Source organism: Pleuronectes platessa, chromosome 19 (assembly GCF_947347685.1).
Source record: "Pleuronectes platessa chromosome 19, fPlePla1.1, whole genome shotgun sequence".
Classification (NCBI taxonomy): Eukaryota; Metazoa; Chordata; class Actinopteri; order Pleuronectiformes; family Pleuronectidae; genus Pleuronectes; species Pleuronectes platessa.
Window position 1 is genome coordinate 21,450,588 of NC_070644.1, and position 14,486 is coordinate 21,465,073.

A 14,486-nucleotide genomic window follows, 5' to 3' on the forward strand; every position below is an offset into this window, starting at 1 on the left:
CATGGGTGGGGTTTATATATGCATCACAGGTGAAGCAAATGAAGGATCAGTATAGAGTTCCCAAAGGCTTAATAATGTTTCAACTCAACTTTAGGACAAAAAAACTGTCAGACAGCTTTAAAAACAACAATATTATATAGGGGTTGAATAATAGTGACATGGCTATCTTAACAAAATATACTGCTACACACAAATACTGCATAGTGCATTTTCTGTGTTGATTTTCTGTATCACTCAACTCATAAAGAAGTCATCCGAAGCAGAATCTTGCTCAAAGAGCTCAAAGAGCAAGATTCTGTCAATTTAATTGATAAATCCTTAAAATCTTTGGGGGGTTGAATATTTCTGATTGCAACTGTATCTCTCAATCTTCTTCACTCTCTGAATGGAAGATGACAAAGTTAATGGATTATTTTTATCGGTCTCAATCAATCAATCAATCAATCAGATTCTATTTGTATAGCCCATATTCACAAATCACAATTTGACTCATACTCTTTAACATGGTGGGATATCCTCTGTTCTTAACCCTCAACAAGAGTCAGGACAAACTACTAAAACCCTTTTAACAGGTACAAATACGTAGAAACCTCAGACGGCACAAGTGCAATAGATGTCAAGTGTATATATATATATATATATATATAGAGAGAGAGAGAGAGCAGTCTATCAAGTATCAACATCTCTCGGCTCCCGTGATTTTTATATTTTTCTGAACTACAACTGAGTGATACATCTTCAGTAGGAAACCATCTCTGAGAGGGCGCGCACATGCGTGTGTGTTTTTGTGTGTGTGTGCGTGTGTGTGTGTGTGTGTGTGTGTGTGTGTGAGTGTGTGACGTCACAGCCTGCCGTTGGTCGAGCTCAGTTCGGATCAGTTCGGATCAGCCGTTGTTTCCTCCGGAGATAAACGGATCTTAACCCGCCTCGTCCCGGTTCTGACCCGGGGAACTTTTAACCCGACAAGTGTCAGGAAGCTCCGGCGGAGGGAGGGAGCGGAGCCGCTGTTCTGTCAACGTAACGTCCGTAACGTTCCGGCTGCTCCGGCGGCTGGTCACCGTCTGTCCGGAGCTGCTCCACCGGGGATCGGACACCGAGGCCGAGGGTCGATCGTTCCGATGGAGAGGAAGAGGACGGACTGTCCCGCTCTGCCGCCCGGGTGGAAGAAGGAGGAAGTGACCAGGAAGTCCGGGCTGAGTGCCGGGAAGAGCGACGTCTACTACTACAGGTACTCATCGATCATCAGTCGATCATCAGTCATCTGGAGTTAGTTATTGGTTCCCCTCCCTGACATCATCAGTTATCAGTTCATGTTCAGAAAGTGTCAGAGAATGTTTAATGTTTGTTTGTGTGTGTGTGTGTGAGACAGAGTGTGCGTGTCTGTGTGATTGTTTGTGAGTGTGTGTCTGTATATGTGTGTGTGTTTGTTTGAGGGTTTTTGTGTTTCCACATCAGAATGTGATATCATAATTTAAATATTAATTTATAATAACGGTTTATTTTTTGTCAGGAGACGTCATTACAGAATAACTGTAACTTTTATTAAATCTTACAAATAATAACTTGAATGTAGCTCAAATTGAACTTTAAGTTATTGAGTCAAGTATTCTTGTATTTTTATATTCCATCTCAGCAGCACTAATGTGTTGCTTTTTATGATTTGAATTAAAGAATAGGATCAGGTGTCAGTTTATGAGGAACACGTTGGTCAAAACCTTTATATCCAAATGCAATAATCCAGTCAAACATTATCAGTGTGAGCCGTTTGTACACAGAACCTCCGGCTGCTGGAAACCACTAAAACCAGTTCCTGTCTTCAGATGATGGAGCTGCAGTTCACAGGCTGAATGTTCAGACTCAGTGGAAGCAGGTCTTGGGTGAAGGCAGAAGATAGACGTGTCTCCTCGCCTCCGGTTTAAACCGGTTTATCTCTGTTTGAGTAAAACTCTGAGGAGTGATAAATAAATATATATATATATATATATATATATCTTCAGTTTACTGGTTGTGTGTGAGAGATCACATGATATCTAACAGTCTTGTAAAGGCTCAGCATCTCCTCACAGTGGAACTGGCTTCAGTTTTATTTTTGATCATGATTCCGGATCTTTACTCGTCACTGTGAGGCGGCAGAGGAAATGGCGTCTCTCCCGGGGAAGGTCAGAGGCGAGGCCATGACGCAGTAGAGCCGCCGGCTGTTTTCAGAGGCTGCGTTCACTTCCTGTTGATCTGTGTCGAAGGCCACGGCTCCACCAGATTAACAGCTCAGTCAGAAACATCCTGTCGACTCCAGGACCTTTAACATGAAGCAGAGCCGTTTACTTTCAGTTTGTAACGTGACTCATCACCTCCAGTAAAGAGACCAGTCAGCGGTGGACTTACTGGAACAGCAGCAACACCCTGCTGAGCTTCTGCTCAACACACGTTTACAACCTCACGCTGGTTCTCAGGAACTCTGTCAAAGACACAGAATCCACAACATCTCAAATATTCAGGTTCAGAGACTCTGGCTCCAAAACGTCAGATCAACAAAGTGTCATAGAGCGCACACACACACACACAGACACACACACACACACACACACACACACACACACTGCTGACCTACATGTCAAACGCAGCTGAACGACTGTCTCTGCTCTTGAGTTTCTATCTTCACTTCGAGGACGTGTTTTTTTCAGGTCGTTGGTTTTTAGGGTTAAAGGTCAGAATCACATGGGAGTTTAAGTTGCAGAGCAGGACCAATGAATTACATTTTAAAAGATGTAATTCACAGACTCAGGCTGACTCAGGGTATCCCAGCATGCATTGGGCCCTGGGCTCAGGGCCCAATGCATGCTGGGATACTTGTCAGCTGGACCAAGTAGGAAGTGGATTCAGGGTCGAATTCTAGGTTGACGCATTAAGTTCTGGTTTGGATCAGGATCAGGGGGCAGATCCACCAACAGTTTTCACTGTTTAACATGGTGATAAGAGCTAATGGAATGTAGCCAATGTAGCTAATGAAGCTAATGTATCTAATGTAGCTACATTTTCAACTGTGGAGCTTTAATTTCCTTCATTTACATTTTATTCATCAATGCTCTCTGTCCTTCCTTCCTTCCTTCTTTCCTCCCTCCCTTCCTTCCTTCTTTCCTCCCTCCCTTCCTTCCTTCCTTCCTCCCTCCCTCCCTTCCTTCCTTCCCTTCTTCCTTCCTTCCTTCTTTCCTCCCTCCCTTCCTTCCTTCCTTCCTTCTTTCCTCCCTCCCTTCTTTCCTCCCTCCCTCTCTCCCTTCCTCCCTCCCTCCCTCCCTTCTTTCCTCCCTCCCTCTCTCCCTTCCTTCCTTCCTTCCACCCTCCCTCCCTTCCTTCCTTCCTTCCCTTCTTCCTTCCTCCCTCTCTCCCTCCCTCCCTCCCTCCCTTCCTTCCACCCTCCCTCCCTTCCTTCCTTCCTTCCACCCTCCCTCCCTTCCTTCCTTCCTTCCCTTCTTCCTTCCTCCTTCCAGTCCCACAGGGAAGAAGTTCAGGAGTAAGCCACAGCTGTCCCGTTACCTTGGCAACACGGTGGATCTGGGATGTTTCGACTTCCGGTCGGGGGGGATGACGGGGGGGATGACGGGGGGGAAACTTCAGAAGAACAAACAGAGGCTTCGTCACGACTCGCTCAGCCTGACCAAGGTAACAGGGAGGGTTCGTGTGTGTGTGTGTGTGTGTGTGTGTGTGTGTGTGTGTGTGTGTGTGTGTGTGTGTGTGTGTGTGTGTGTGTGTGTGTGTGTGTGTGTGTGTGTGTGTGTGTGTGTGTGTGTGTGTGTGTGTGTGTGTGTGTGTGTCAGATTATCAGATTAACGCAGCCCTTCCTGCAGCAGGTTGACACTTCAGCTGACAAACAGTTATTCACTACAGAGGAGGAGAGGGTCGAGTGGGTGTGGCTCTGCCAGAGTGAATTCTGCTTATATGACCTTTGACCTCTTTGATATATAGTTGCTTTGATAAAAACAGAGGTGATCGTTTTTTAGGTGGATCTGTGTGTGTGTGTGTGTGTGTGTGTGTGTGTGTGTGTGTGTGTGTGTGTGTGTGTGTGTGTGTGTGTGTGTGTGTGTGTGTGTGTGTGTGTGTGTGTGTGTGTGTGTGTGTGTGTGCTGCTGCAGTCTTTGTACCAGAGATAACAGCAGCACAGACTCCTCCCACGCGATGAGGAAAAGAAGGGAGCTAGGAACAGAGAAAAGAAAGGAAACATGTCTCACTCTCTGTGTCTGTTGGTCGTCCAGGGAGGAAAGACAGACCTGAACACGTCTCTGCCAATCAGACAGACAGCCTCCATCTTCAAACAGCCCATTACCAAGGTCACTAACCATCCAGGAAACAAGGTGAAGACGGACACGCAATCACACACAGACACACACACGCAGAGATCGTCTGAGCAGCCGAGACAGGTGAGACAATCAGACACACACACACACACACACACACACACACACACACACACAGACCCACACAGACAAACAGACAGACACACACAGACATACTAACACACACACACTAACACACACACACACACACACACACACACACACACACACACACACACACACACACACACAGACCCACACAGACAAACAGACAGACAGACAAACACAGACACTAACACACAGACACACACACACAGACCCACACAGACAAACAGACAGACACACACAGACATACTAACACACACACACTAACACACAGACAGACACACACAGACACACACACACACACACACACACAGACCCACACAGACAGACACACACACAGACACACACACAGACACACACACACACACACACACACAGACCCACACAGACAGACAGATAAACAGACACATACTTACACACAGTAACACACAGACACACACACAGACACACACACACACACACACACACACACACACACACAGACCCACACAGACAAACAGACAGACAGACAAACACAGACACTAACACACAGACACACACACACAGACCCACACAGACAAACAGACAGACACACACAGACATACTAACACACACACACTAACACACAGACAGACACACACAGACACACACACACACACACACACAGACCCACACAGACAGACACACACACAGACACACACACAGACACACACACACACACACACACACAGACCCACACAGACAGACAGATAAACAGACACATACTTACACACAGTAACACACAGACACACACACAGACACACAGTTACGTTCAGCTGAACTCTTTAAAGGAAACACACTCTGCTCATATGCAGGGGGATGATTTGAATATCATATCACCTGAGAAGATTCAGGCTCTAACGTTCAGAAAACACTTTGTGTGTCTGCAGCTGTTTTGGGAGAAGAGGTTGAAAGGTCTCCGGTCCTCAGACGTCACAGAGGAACTTCTCAGGACCATGGACTTGCCCAAAGGGCTGCAGAGTATGTCTCTATCCAACACCAACCTGAACATCTGACCAAGCTCCACCTCTGACCTCTGACCTCTGACCTCTCTGTGCAGGTGTCGGTCCGGACTCCGGCGACGACACCCTTCTGTCGGCCCTCGCCAGCGCCCTGCACATGAGCTCTTCTCCCATCACGGGACAGATGTCTGTGGCTGCAGGGAAGAACCCGACCATCTGGCTGAACACGTCGCAGCCGCTCTGCAAAGCCTTCACAGTCACTGACGAGCACATCAGGTGAGAAACAGACCTCAGAGCTCAGAGTGCTTAGATACAAGTCAGACATTTAAATATAAAACTCTGCTGGGACTGAATCCAGCGACTGGGAGCAGGAGAGTGATCAGCTGCAGAGAGATAGGAGGAGAGGAGGAGCAGAGGAGGCAGAGAGGAGGAGAGGAGGAGGAGAGGAGGAGGAGAGGAGGAGGAGGAGGAGGAGGAGAGGAGGAGCGATGAACAAACACAGACGCCACCACAGAGAGAGAGAATAGAAAAGACTCAAAGTAGAAACCAGAAGCTTCCAGAGAGTGTTCAGCTCTGAGTTCAGGTCTCAACACATCAGCAGCTTCACACTGAGCTCCTCAGGCCTCTGGATCTTCTCTGGAGGATCACACTCAGTTCCTCCTCCTCCTCCTGAGCTGCTGTATAAAGTCTAAATCCAGGAGCAGCAGAGGATCCTCCACCTGCTGAGAGAGTGGGGGGGTTGACACAGAAACGTGTTTATTTACATGTAGAACAGGAAGTGATCACATGCTCACAGGAGAGTGACTGTCAGGTGTGAACAGCGTCTGTATCTGGTTTAATATCCAAAATAAATGAAAGTCAAGTGGAAAGTTTTATTCTCAGTCACTGACTCTGTGCTCCTCTAATCGGACAGCAGGGGGCACTGTGGGTACACAGTGTGCGAGTGTGTGTGTGAGTGTGCGAGTGTGCGAGTGTGTGAGAGTGTGAGTGTGTGAGTGTGTGTGTGAGTGTGCGAGGGGGTGAGTGTCCAGTGGAGAACATCTGGCTGGAGCCATTACAGCAGAATCACTGGAATATATCACCTTATCCTCCATCCTTCCTCGTATCCTTTCATCTCCTGTCTCCTTCCTTCTCTCCCTTTATTTCTTTTCTCCTTTCTCACCCTTTCCCCTCATTCTTTTCATTCAGTCCTTTTCTTCCCACCCTCTCTTCCTCTACTTTAATGTTTCCTTATCTTCCATTCTCCTCCTCCTAATTGAGTCCCTTCATTTCCTCCACCCCTCCTTCCTCCTTTATATCCTCCACTCCTTTTTATCACCCTTCAATCCTTTCTTATATCCCTACTTCCGTTACCTCTTTTCAGTCACTCCCTCTTCCCCTCTTCCCTAGGGTTAGGGTTAGGATGTATTGTTTTTTCCTCCTTCCTTTGTTTTTCCATCTTTTCCCCTCGTTTCTTTTCTCTGCCCCCCTTCTCTCGTCTCCTATCTCCTCCCTCCCTCCAGGCTCTTCCTCCTCCTTCTTTTCTTATCTCTCCCCTCCATTAATTTCCAATTCTCACCCTCTTCCCTCCTCCAGCTGAATGTGCGTGTCATTCTAAATTGCTCTCATTCCTCTCCTCACCCTCATCCACCTTTTCATCTTCTCTCCTCCTCTCATCTCTTATTTTTCTGTTTTTAAATGTTTCTTTTATCTTTAACAGGAAGAAATGTAGTTGTCATTCTTTCTGTTGATCAAGGTTCTGTCTCCTCTTTCTTTCTTTTATGTCTTCAATGACTTTCTACTTTTTCTGTGACCATAAACAGAAACAACATAAAGTTCACTGTGACCTTCTAACACGGTTTATTTAATTCTTTATCTCGTTTTTATCATGACTGGGCAAAAAACATCAATAATTAGCACAGATGCAATTTTCCTCAATAGTTCCAAAACAAAAGTATTTTTTATATAATATAATATCTACATATATCTATACATGGCTTCTTTTATATTGATACGTCAAGCTACTATTACTTGAATTGAATGGATTGGTTGTCCGAACCAATCAGCTGTTAGATCAACAGATCAGGTGATGTCACACGATGTTTGTATGATGTCAGAGCAGCTGGGACAGAAATCGAACAGACGAGTCCGAACCCACAGTCTGAAGAATATTTTCTTGTTCCAGTGTCTCGGGTGAAGATTGATGAAATGTTGCTTTATTGAACATTTTGTTTATTAATCCACGACGTTAAATCAAATGGTGTGTGTGTCTGTTCAGGGAGCAGGAGCTGAAAGTGCACCAGGCCAGGAGGAGCCTGGAGGAGGCGCTCATGGCCGACGGTTTGGCTCGGGCCACTGAAAATACCAGGGAGGTGTTCGAGGGGAAAACGGCCTGAGGACGGACGGTGAGTCTGTGAAATACTTTGAAATCCACATGTTTATATAATAGAGCCCCGACTAACTTATCAGGATCATGTTTGCTGATATGGAAACTTTTTATTTTGCAGAATAAATAATGTAGACAAAATGTAAGTTTATAATTTATGGAATAAAATGTTTATTTTCTGAATTCAAGGTTCTATATATTTGGTTGTATTTGTGTTTCTTTTAAGTTTATGCTTCAATCGTCAATCAAAGAGTTTGATAAGAACTTCATAGGAATCTGGGGGATAAATTGCCCCACAACTTTAACATATTGATCATGTTCTCAAAGTGCAGATCAGCTCCCGTTAGGATCAGAGACATGATGACAGGCAGGTTAGCCGAGGTGCACGTCACCCAGGAAACGAACGAGAGGCAGAGAGAGGAATGAAAGATGTGTCCGAGTAAAGAGGGAAAGAAAAGTCATCGATGGTTTAAGAACTGTGTGGACGTCATGATGAAAGTCCTCCTGCTCTCACTTCCTGGTTCCACACACTCACTTTGTTTCTCACCTGCGTGAAGCTGATGTACGTCGTTCATCTACTAACCTCTGAGTCAATGAGATTCACAGCTTTGAATCCAGTAAACTAAAGAACTACTGAAGTATTTACAACTGAACATGTGAAGTCTGCACATGTTTCTGACGTGTTCCTGACATGTTCCTCGCATGTTCCTCACGTGTTACTGACGTGTTCCTCACATGTTCCTGACATGTTCCTCACTTGTTCCTGAAATGTTCTGCAGGTTCTCCATGTGAGAACTAAAGACTGAGTCAGTGTCTCTGGACATGTTCTGGATCTTCTCCTGCAGCCTCCTGGTAGAATGTGTGTAACATGTCAGAGTCCATGTGAGGAACCAGCAGGATAATGTGTGGAAGCTTCCCAGTGAGCGAGTGGACGTGTGGATGAGGTTTCTAACACGTGACGTGAAACTGGAAGAACACAAACATCTCAGGATGAAGAAGAGGAGCCGGACACGTAGAAGACGAAGACGTCCACTTGGAAACACGAGGAGATTCCAGATCTTCTGGTGATGAGGGCCGAGCCGGTGTGGATGAGATGTAAACAACAACACTGATCTTTCCACAGCAGAGTTTATACGTCATGTCCCGCCTCCTGCTGCTCTACAGGCTCCGCCCCTGCTGCTCTACAGGCTCCGCCCCTGCTGCTCTACAGGCTCCGCCCCTCGCCTGGTTGTTCCCACATGTTCCTGTTTGAACGAGTCGGACCCGACAACCTGCTGCTGCTTCACAAACACTGACTACACAACATTGAGTTCATGTTTGAGAACATTGTATTCATGAGTTACTAAAACTTGACGTGAGACTCTGAGCTGCTTTAAATGTCTTGATCCACTGTGTGTGTGTGTGTGTGTGTGTGTGTGTGTGTGTGTGTGTGTGTGTGTGTGTGTGTGTGTGTGTGTGTGTGTGTGTGTGTGTGTGTGTGTGTGTGTGTGTGTGTGTGTGTGTTGAATGCTGATGGGATTGTCTGCGTCTGATTGAAACTCAGTCATGCAGCAGGCTAACACACTGTGTGTGATTGATGGGCTGTTGGCTTGTGTGTGTGTGTGTGTGTGTGTGTGTGTGTGTGTGTGTGTGTGTGTGTGTGTGTGTGTGTGTGTGTGTGTGTGTGTGTGTGTGTGTGTGTGTGTGTGTGTGTGTGTGTGTGTGTGTGTGTGTGTGTGTGTGTGTCCATCCATCATCCCTGCTTCCTCGCTGCTTATCCAGATCAGGCTTGCGGACCAGACAGTGAATTTACTGCAGAGATAATAATACTTTGTTTGAATGAATATCACTTAAGTGACGGTTTGTCACAGAAACTTGTTTTTAGGTTATTATTTAATTTTAAACTGTAAAATATCAAACCTCAGTTACATTTCTTTGTCACGACAGATCAATAACAACATCTTCTGAATCATTGATCATTTTTTCCATCTGCATCTTTTGGTCAATGTATTTGTGTTTTACTCTTAATGGCGTCCATGTTAGTCGAGCTCTACTGAGCCTGCTGGTCAGACAGCAGCATCATCACTACCATCTGACATCAGGGCTGCGTTCAGCTCAGTGTTCAGAGGAAACAAGTCGTTCATCAGGAACCTGAAGAAACTCAGAGTGTGTGTGTGTGGGGGGGGGGGGGCGATGCTTGCTCTAAAAGCCGACTAACGGAGGTTTTTTTAAGCACATTTGTTTTGTGTGGAGGGAAAATCTTCCATTAATGCAGATTTATGCAGATTGGCTGGATGGAAGTCGTTTGGGCGAAAAGAGCCGCTGAGAGTTGAGGAGTGATTACTAATGGGTTTTTATAGCTGGACCAGAGAGAGAGAGAGAGAGGGCAGCGGCCTGTGTGTGAGTGTGAGTGTGTGTGTGTGTGTGTGTGTGTGTGTGTGTAGCTGTTGAAACAATCCTTTTAAATCCTTGCAGGAATCTCAGACCGCTCGGTTTCCTGCTCATGAGTCTTGTTGCCGCTTCCTATTTATTTATTTATGTTGGTTTTCGGCTGAGTGGGTTCGGTCTCGTTCTCTTTATGGTTCGTTGTTGGAAACATGAAACAGTAGGTGTCTGCAAACTCCTGGTGCAGCTTCCACTCAACACAAATACAACAAAGTCCACAAAATATCAAGTAGTTTTGTCACAGTGTTGAAATAGTATTTTACTTGTAAATGTGCTGCGCTCAGAATGTTGCTGTAAATAAGTTCATCATGAAAATATAAAAGTCAGAGATGCAGCCTTTAAAACGATTTAGTGATTGTTTTTTACATGAACACAGATCATAGTCAAACATTTGATGTCTAGCATCGAGTGGAAATAAAGTTTAACGATGCAAAGAAGCTAAAATATCTCAGATATGAACGCTGCCATCTTGTGGTGACATCAGTTATAATCTGTGCAGTAGTGATGGGGATCCAGGACATTTGTCGTGACCTTAGCGAGCCGCCATGTTGTCCATCTGTATCTACAGCTCACAGTGCTGAGACATTTTACAACTCGTCTTTCCTGAGGAATAAAGGAATTACATGAAAAACCAGAAGTTAAGACTAATCAGCTCAGATTGTTTTTCTGGCTCCAACGTCTCATCCACATGAATCTACTGTGCTTTGTGTTATAATGTATAATGTGCATTGATTTGATGACTTGTAATGTGCAGTCTTTTTCATGTGGGGATCACTTCAATGACCCTCATCATTCAATCGACCTTTATTCATACAGCGTGCACAGAAACATTAGAAACATTTATTGTTGTCGCCCCAGGATCAAATACACTATTTAGACAAATAATTGTGACTCCTACACATTACACCTACAGGAGCTTTTATGACTTATTCTAAATCCATAGGCATTAATATGGAGCTGGTCCCCTCTTTGCAGCAGCTTCACTCTTCTTCAAGACTCTGGATTGTGTCTGTGGGAATTTCTGCTCCTTCCTCCAGAAGATATTTGTGATGTCAGATGCAGATGCTGGACCAGAGGGCTCCGACTCTGTTCTAGTTCAGTGATTGGGGTGAGCTCAGGGCTCTGTGGGGCCAGTCCAGCCTGGATGGACCTGAGCAGAGTCCTGGAACACAACACTTCCACAAACAAAGTTGGAACCATAGAACTGTCTGAAGCAGTAAGATTTAACTTCACTGGAACTCAGGGTCCAACCAATTGGACTGAATGAAACACCTGAGTTTGCTGACGTGTGTCCCGATACCTTTGTCCATATAGTGTCTCTTTTAAAAGAAGTATCAGTGGATTCATCTTCAGATCTTGCACCAAAGAGTTTCATCTAAGAGGAGCCAAACATTTTAAAGACCTTTTTGCCTCCAGCTCTGTTCTAAATTTAGGAACCTTAAGAATGACTCACGTCTGAGTTCTGCTGCTGCAGTGAAGAAATGTTCCATGTTTGCTTCTGTCGTCCAGGTCAGAGTTAGAACCTCAGCAAATTAAAATACGCTACATGAATATTCGGTTCTAACACATGAACTCAGTAACATGTTGTTTCTGGACATGTTGTGTAGTCAGTGTTTGTGAAGCAGCAGCAGCAGGTTGTCGGGTCCGACTCGTTCAAACAGAAACATGTGGGAAAATCCAGGCGAGGGGCGGAGCCTGTAGAGCAGCAGGAGGCGGAGCCTGTAGAGCAGCAGGAGGCGGGACATGACGTATAAACTCTGCAGTGGAAAGATCCGTGTTGTTGTTTACAGCTCATCCACACCGGCGTCGGCCCTCATCACCAGAAGATCTGGAATCTCCTCGTCAGGAACATGTCAGGAACATTTGAGGATCATTTGAGGAACACTTCAGCAACACATCAGGAACATGTGAGGAACACGTCAGGAACATGTGAGGAATACGTCAGGAACATTTGATGAACATTTGAGGATCATTTGAGGAACACTACGGCAACATGTCAGGAACATGTGAGGAACACGTCAAGAACATGTGAGGAATACGTCAGGAACATTTGAGGAACATGTCAGCAACACGTCAGAAACATGTGAGGAACACGTCAGGAACATGTGATGAACATTTGAGGATCATTTGAGGAACACTACGGCAACATGTCAGGAACATGTGAGGAACACGTCAGGAGCATTTGAGGAACACGTCAGGAACATGTCAGGAACATGTCAGGAACATTTGAGGAACACGTCAGGAACATGTGAGGAACATTTGAGGATCATTTGAGGAACACTTCAGCAACACCTCAGGAACATGTGGGGAACACGTCAGTAACATGTGAGGAACATTTGAGGAACACTTCAGCAACATGTCGGGAACATGTGAGGAACACGTCAGGAACATTTGAGGAACATGTGAGGAACACGCCAGGAACACATCAGCAACATGTCAGGAACACGTTAGTGTGTGTGTGTGTGTGTGTGTGTGTGTGTGTGTGTGTGTGTGTGTGTGTGTGTGTGTGTGTGTGTGTGTGTGTGTGTGTGTGTGTGTGTGTGTGTGTGTGTGTGTGAGAGAGAGAGAGAGACTTGGTTTTAGGGTTCGATGATCTGTGAGTCAGCGGCGTCCATTAGGCAGCCGATTATCGTTTAATTATTAGGAGGAATTAAGACAGATTATCATATTGAAACAATGAAACATTCATATTCGCACTCAAACAATAAAACACAACACCAGTGGAAGTTTAATACAAACATTCAATTACACACTGCCAGACTGAGTGACTCACAATGGCACAGAGGACAAAATGAGGGATTCAAAACAGAACCATGATTGGTCAAAATACTAAATATTCAAATGACATCATGAATGTTCTAAATGGAAAAGGAAGTGGAGGGATTCAAAACTGCACAGTGATGCATTCAAAGGAAACCATGAGTTGAAAATGTATAATAAAGTTTAAAAAAATGGCGGAATAAAGGATTAACCTGGAGAAACGACCTCCTCTTGTTCTTTCAATCAATTCGGATGTTTCATTGCGGCGGCGCTTGTTTTAAACGTTGGTGTCAGTGTGACAGCGAGAGGAGGAGGATGTGGAAATATTTAATCTCCTGCAGCGTGAACGCTCTCGTGTCGTCTGCATAATTAATCTGTTTCCTGTTCAGACGAGCCGCCCTGATTGGCCCCGCCCCGCTCGTTAAGGCAGGAGGAGGTTGAGAAGGGTTAATGGAGAAGCTAATAATTAGCACGGAGGCTCTGCACGTTAATGAGACTTGACCAGAGTCTGATGTTTATTGTTCAGCAGGCGAAGGTTAGAGCTGCAGTGTTTTCTTGATGAAGTCGTTTTTATTACGATGAGTTTAACGAGCGCGTTGAGAGCGAGGAGTCGTCTCCGCAGGAGCCTCGATCTTATTTTGACTTTTATTTGTTAGTAGGAGATATCACAGTATATCAGAGGGCTCATTAACACACACACACACACACACACACACACACACACACACACAGGTACTTTTATACTGACCTGAACCACTTCCTGTTTCTGAAATGTTCTGTATGTGAGAACGCAATCGTACATTTTCTGGAACTTTTCCTGTCAAATGTCTGGAACACGTCAGAGTTCAAACACAGAATTGTTGATCTCTGTCTCTCTCTCCACAGAGCTCCTCTGTTCACCAGCCTCAGGTTGATCCTCATCTTTATCTTAACCCAGATGACAAACCTAAACTTAAACCCGACCTTCACTGACTTAAACCTCGCCAGCAGAGATCTGTTGTGTTGGAGGTTTCAGCTTCGTTTGAAAGAAACCTTGTGATGATGTCACACTGGACCCGTCTCTCGGCCTCGGGGGACTAAAGTGATTTTTCTAGAGCAACAACAGGAAGCACCAGCAACAGCTAACGTAGGACAGCAACAGACCCGGTCACAGGAACAAGCAGCAATAAGAGAAGATCTTCTTCAGCTCAAAGTTTGAATCCCCTGTGGCTTCTTATCTCAACTCGTATCAAGGTCCATGCTGTCTTTTCTGTTTATTTAATGCAGATTGAAAATATCAATAATAAAAAATGAAATACAGAGACACTCTCATGGAACCCAAAGAAAGTCAGGATGCAAACTGCTGGACAGCTTTTGCTAACTCTTTAAATTCTCCAGTGTTTGCGGTGTCATCGTCTTCAGGGGTTTTCATTAAATGATTATGAATGACTTCAGAACAACAGATTATTTAAAACAGATTTTATACCTGAACTTTCAGTACGTGTACATTTCTCTGACTGGAGGAAATAAACATTTATATTCACA

At 45.1% G+C, this 14,486-nt stretch overlaps 1 protein-coding gene and 1 long non-coding RNA gene across 3 annotated transcripts; one reads left to right on the plus strand and one right to left on the minus strand.

Moving 5' to 3' along the window:
- The first annotated feature begins 793 nt into the window (after window positions 1–793).
- On the plus strand, window positions 794–14,486 carry mbd2 (methyl-CpG binding domain protein 2). Of its 2 annotated transcripts, XR_008333048.1 has the most exons (8): window positions 794–1,228; window positions 3,486–3,657; window positions 4,248–4,412; window positions 5,342–5,432; window positions 5,512–5,689; window positions 7,671–7,797; window positions 8,558–12,109; window positions 13,848–14,486. XR_008333048.1 is itself a non-coding variant. In XM_053411026.1 (7 exons), exons 1-6 carry the CDS (start codon window positions 1,119–1,121, stop codon window positions 7,786–7,788), a joined length of 834 nt encoding a protein of 277 aa, XP_053267001.1. In that variant the 5' UTR covers window positions 796–1,118; the 3' UTR covers window positions 7,789–7,797; window positions 13,848–14,486. The 2 variants fall into 2 exon arrangements, 1 of the variants encoding a protein (XP_053267001.1); XM_053411026.1 differs by lacking the exon at window positions 8,558–12,109 and having other exon boundaries at window positions 796–1,228.
- Window positions 1,595–2,803, minus strand: LOC128424692 (uncharacterized). The gene is made up of 3 exons (XR_008333049.1): window positions 2,609–2,803; window positions 2,383–2,455; window positions 1,595–2,296 (listed from the first exon to the last, which is right to left on the minus strand). It is a non-coding gene; the product is annotated as an uncharacterized LOC128424692 (long non-coding RNA).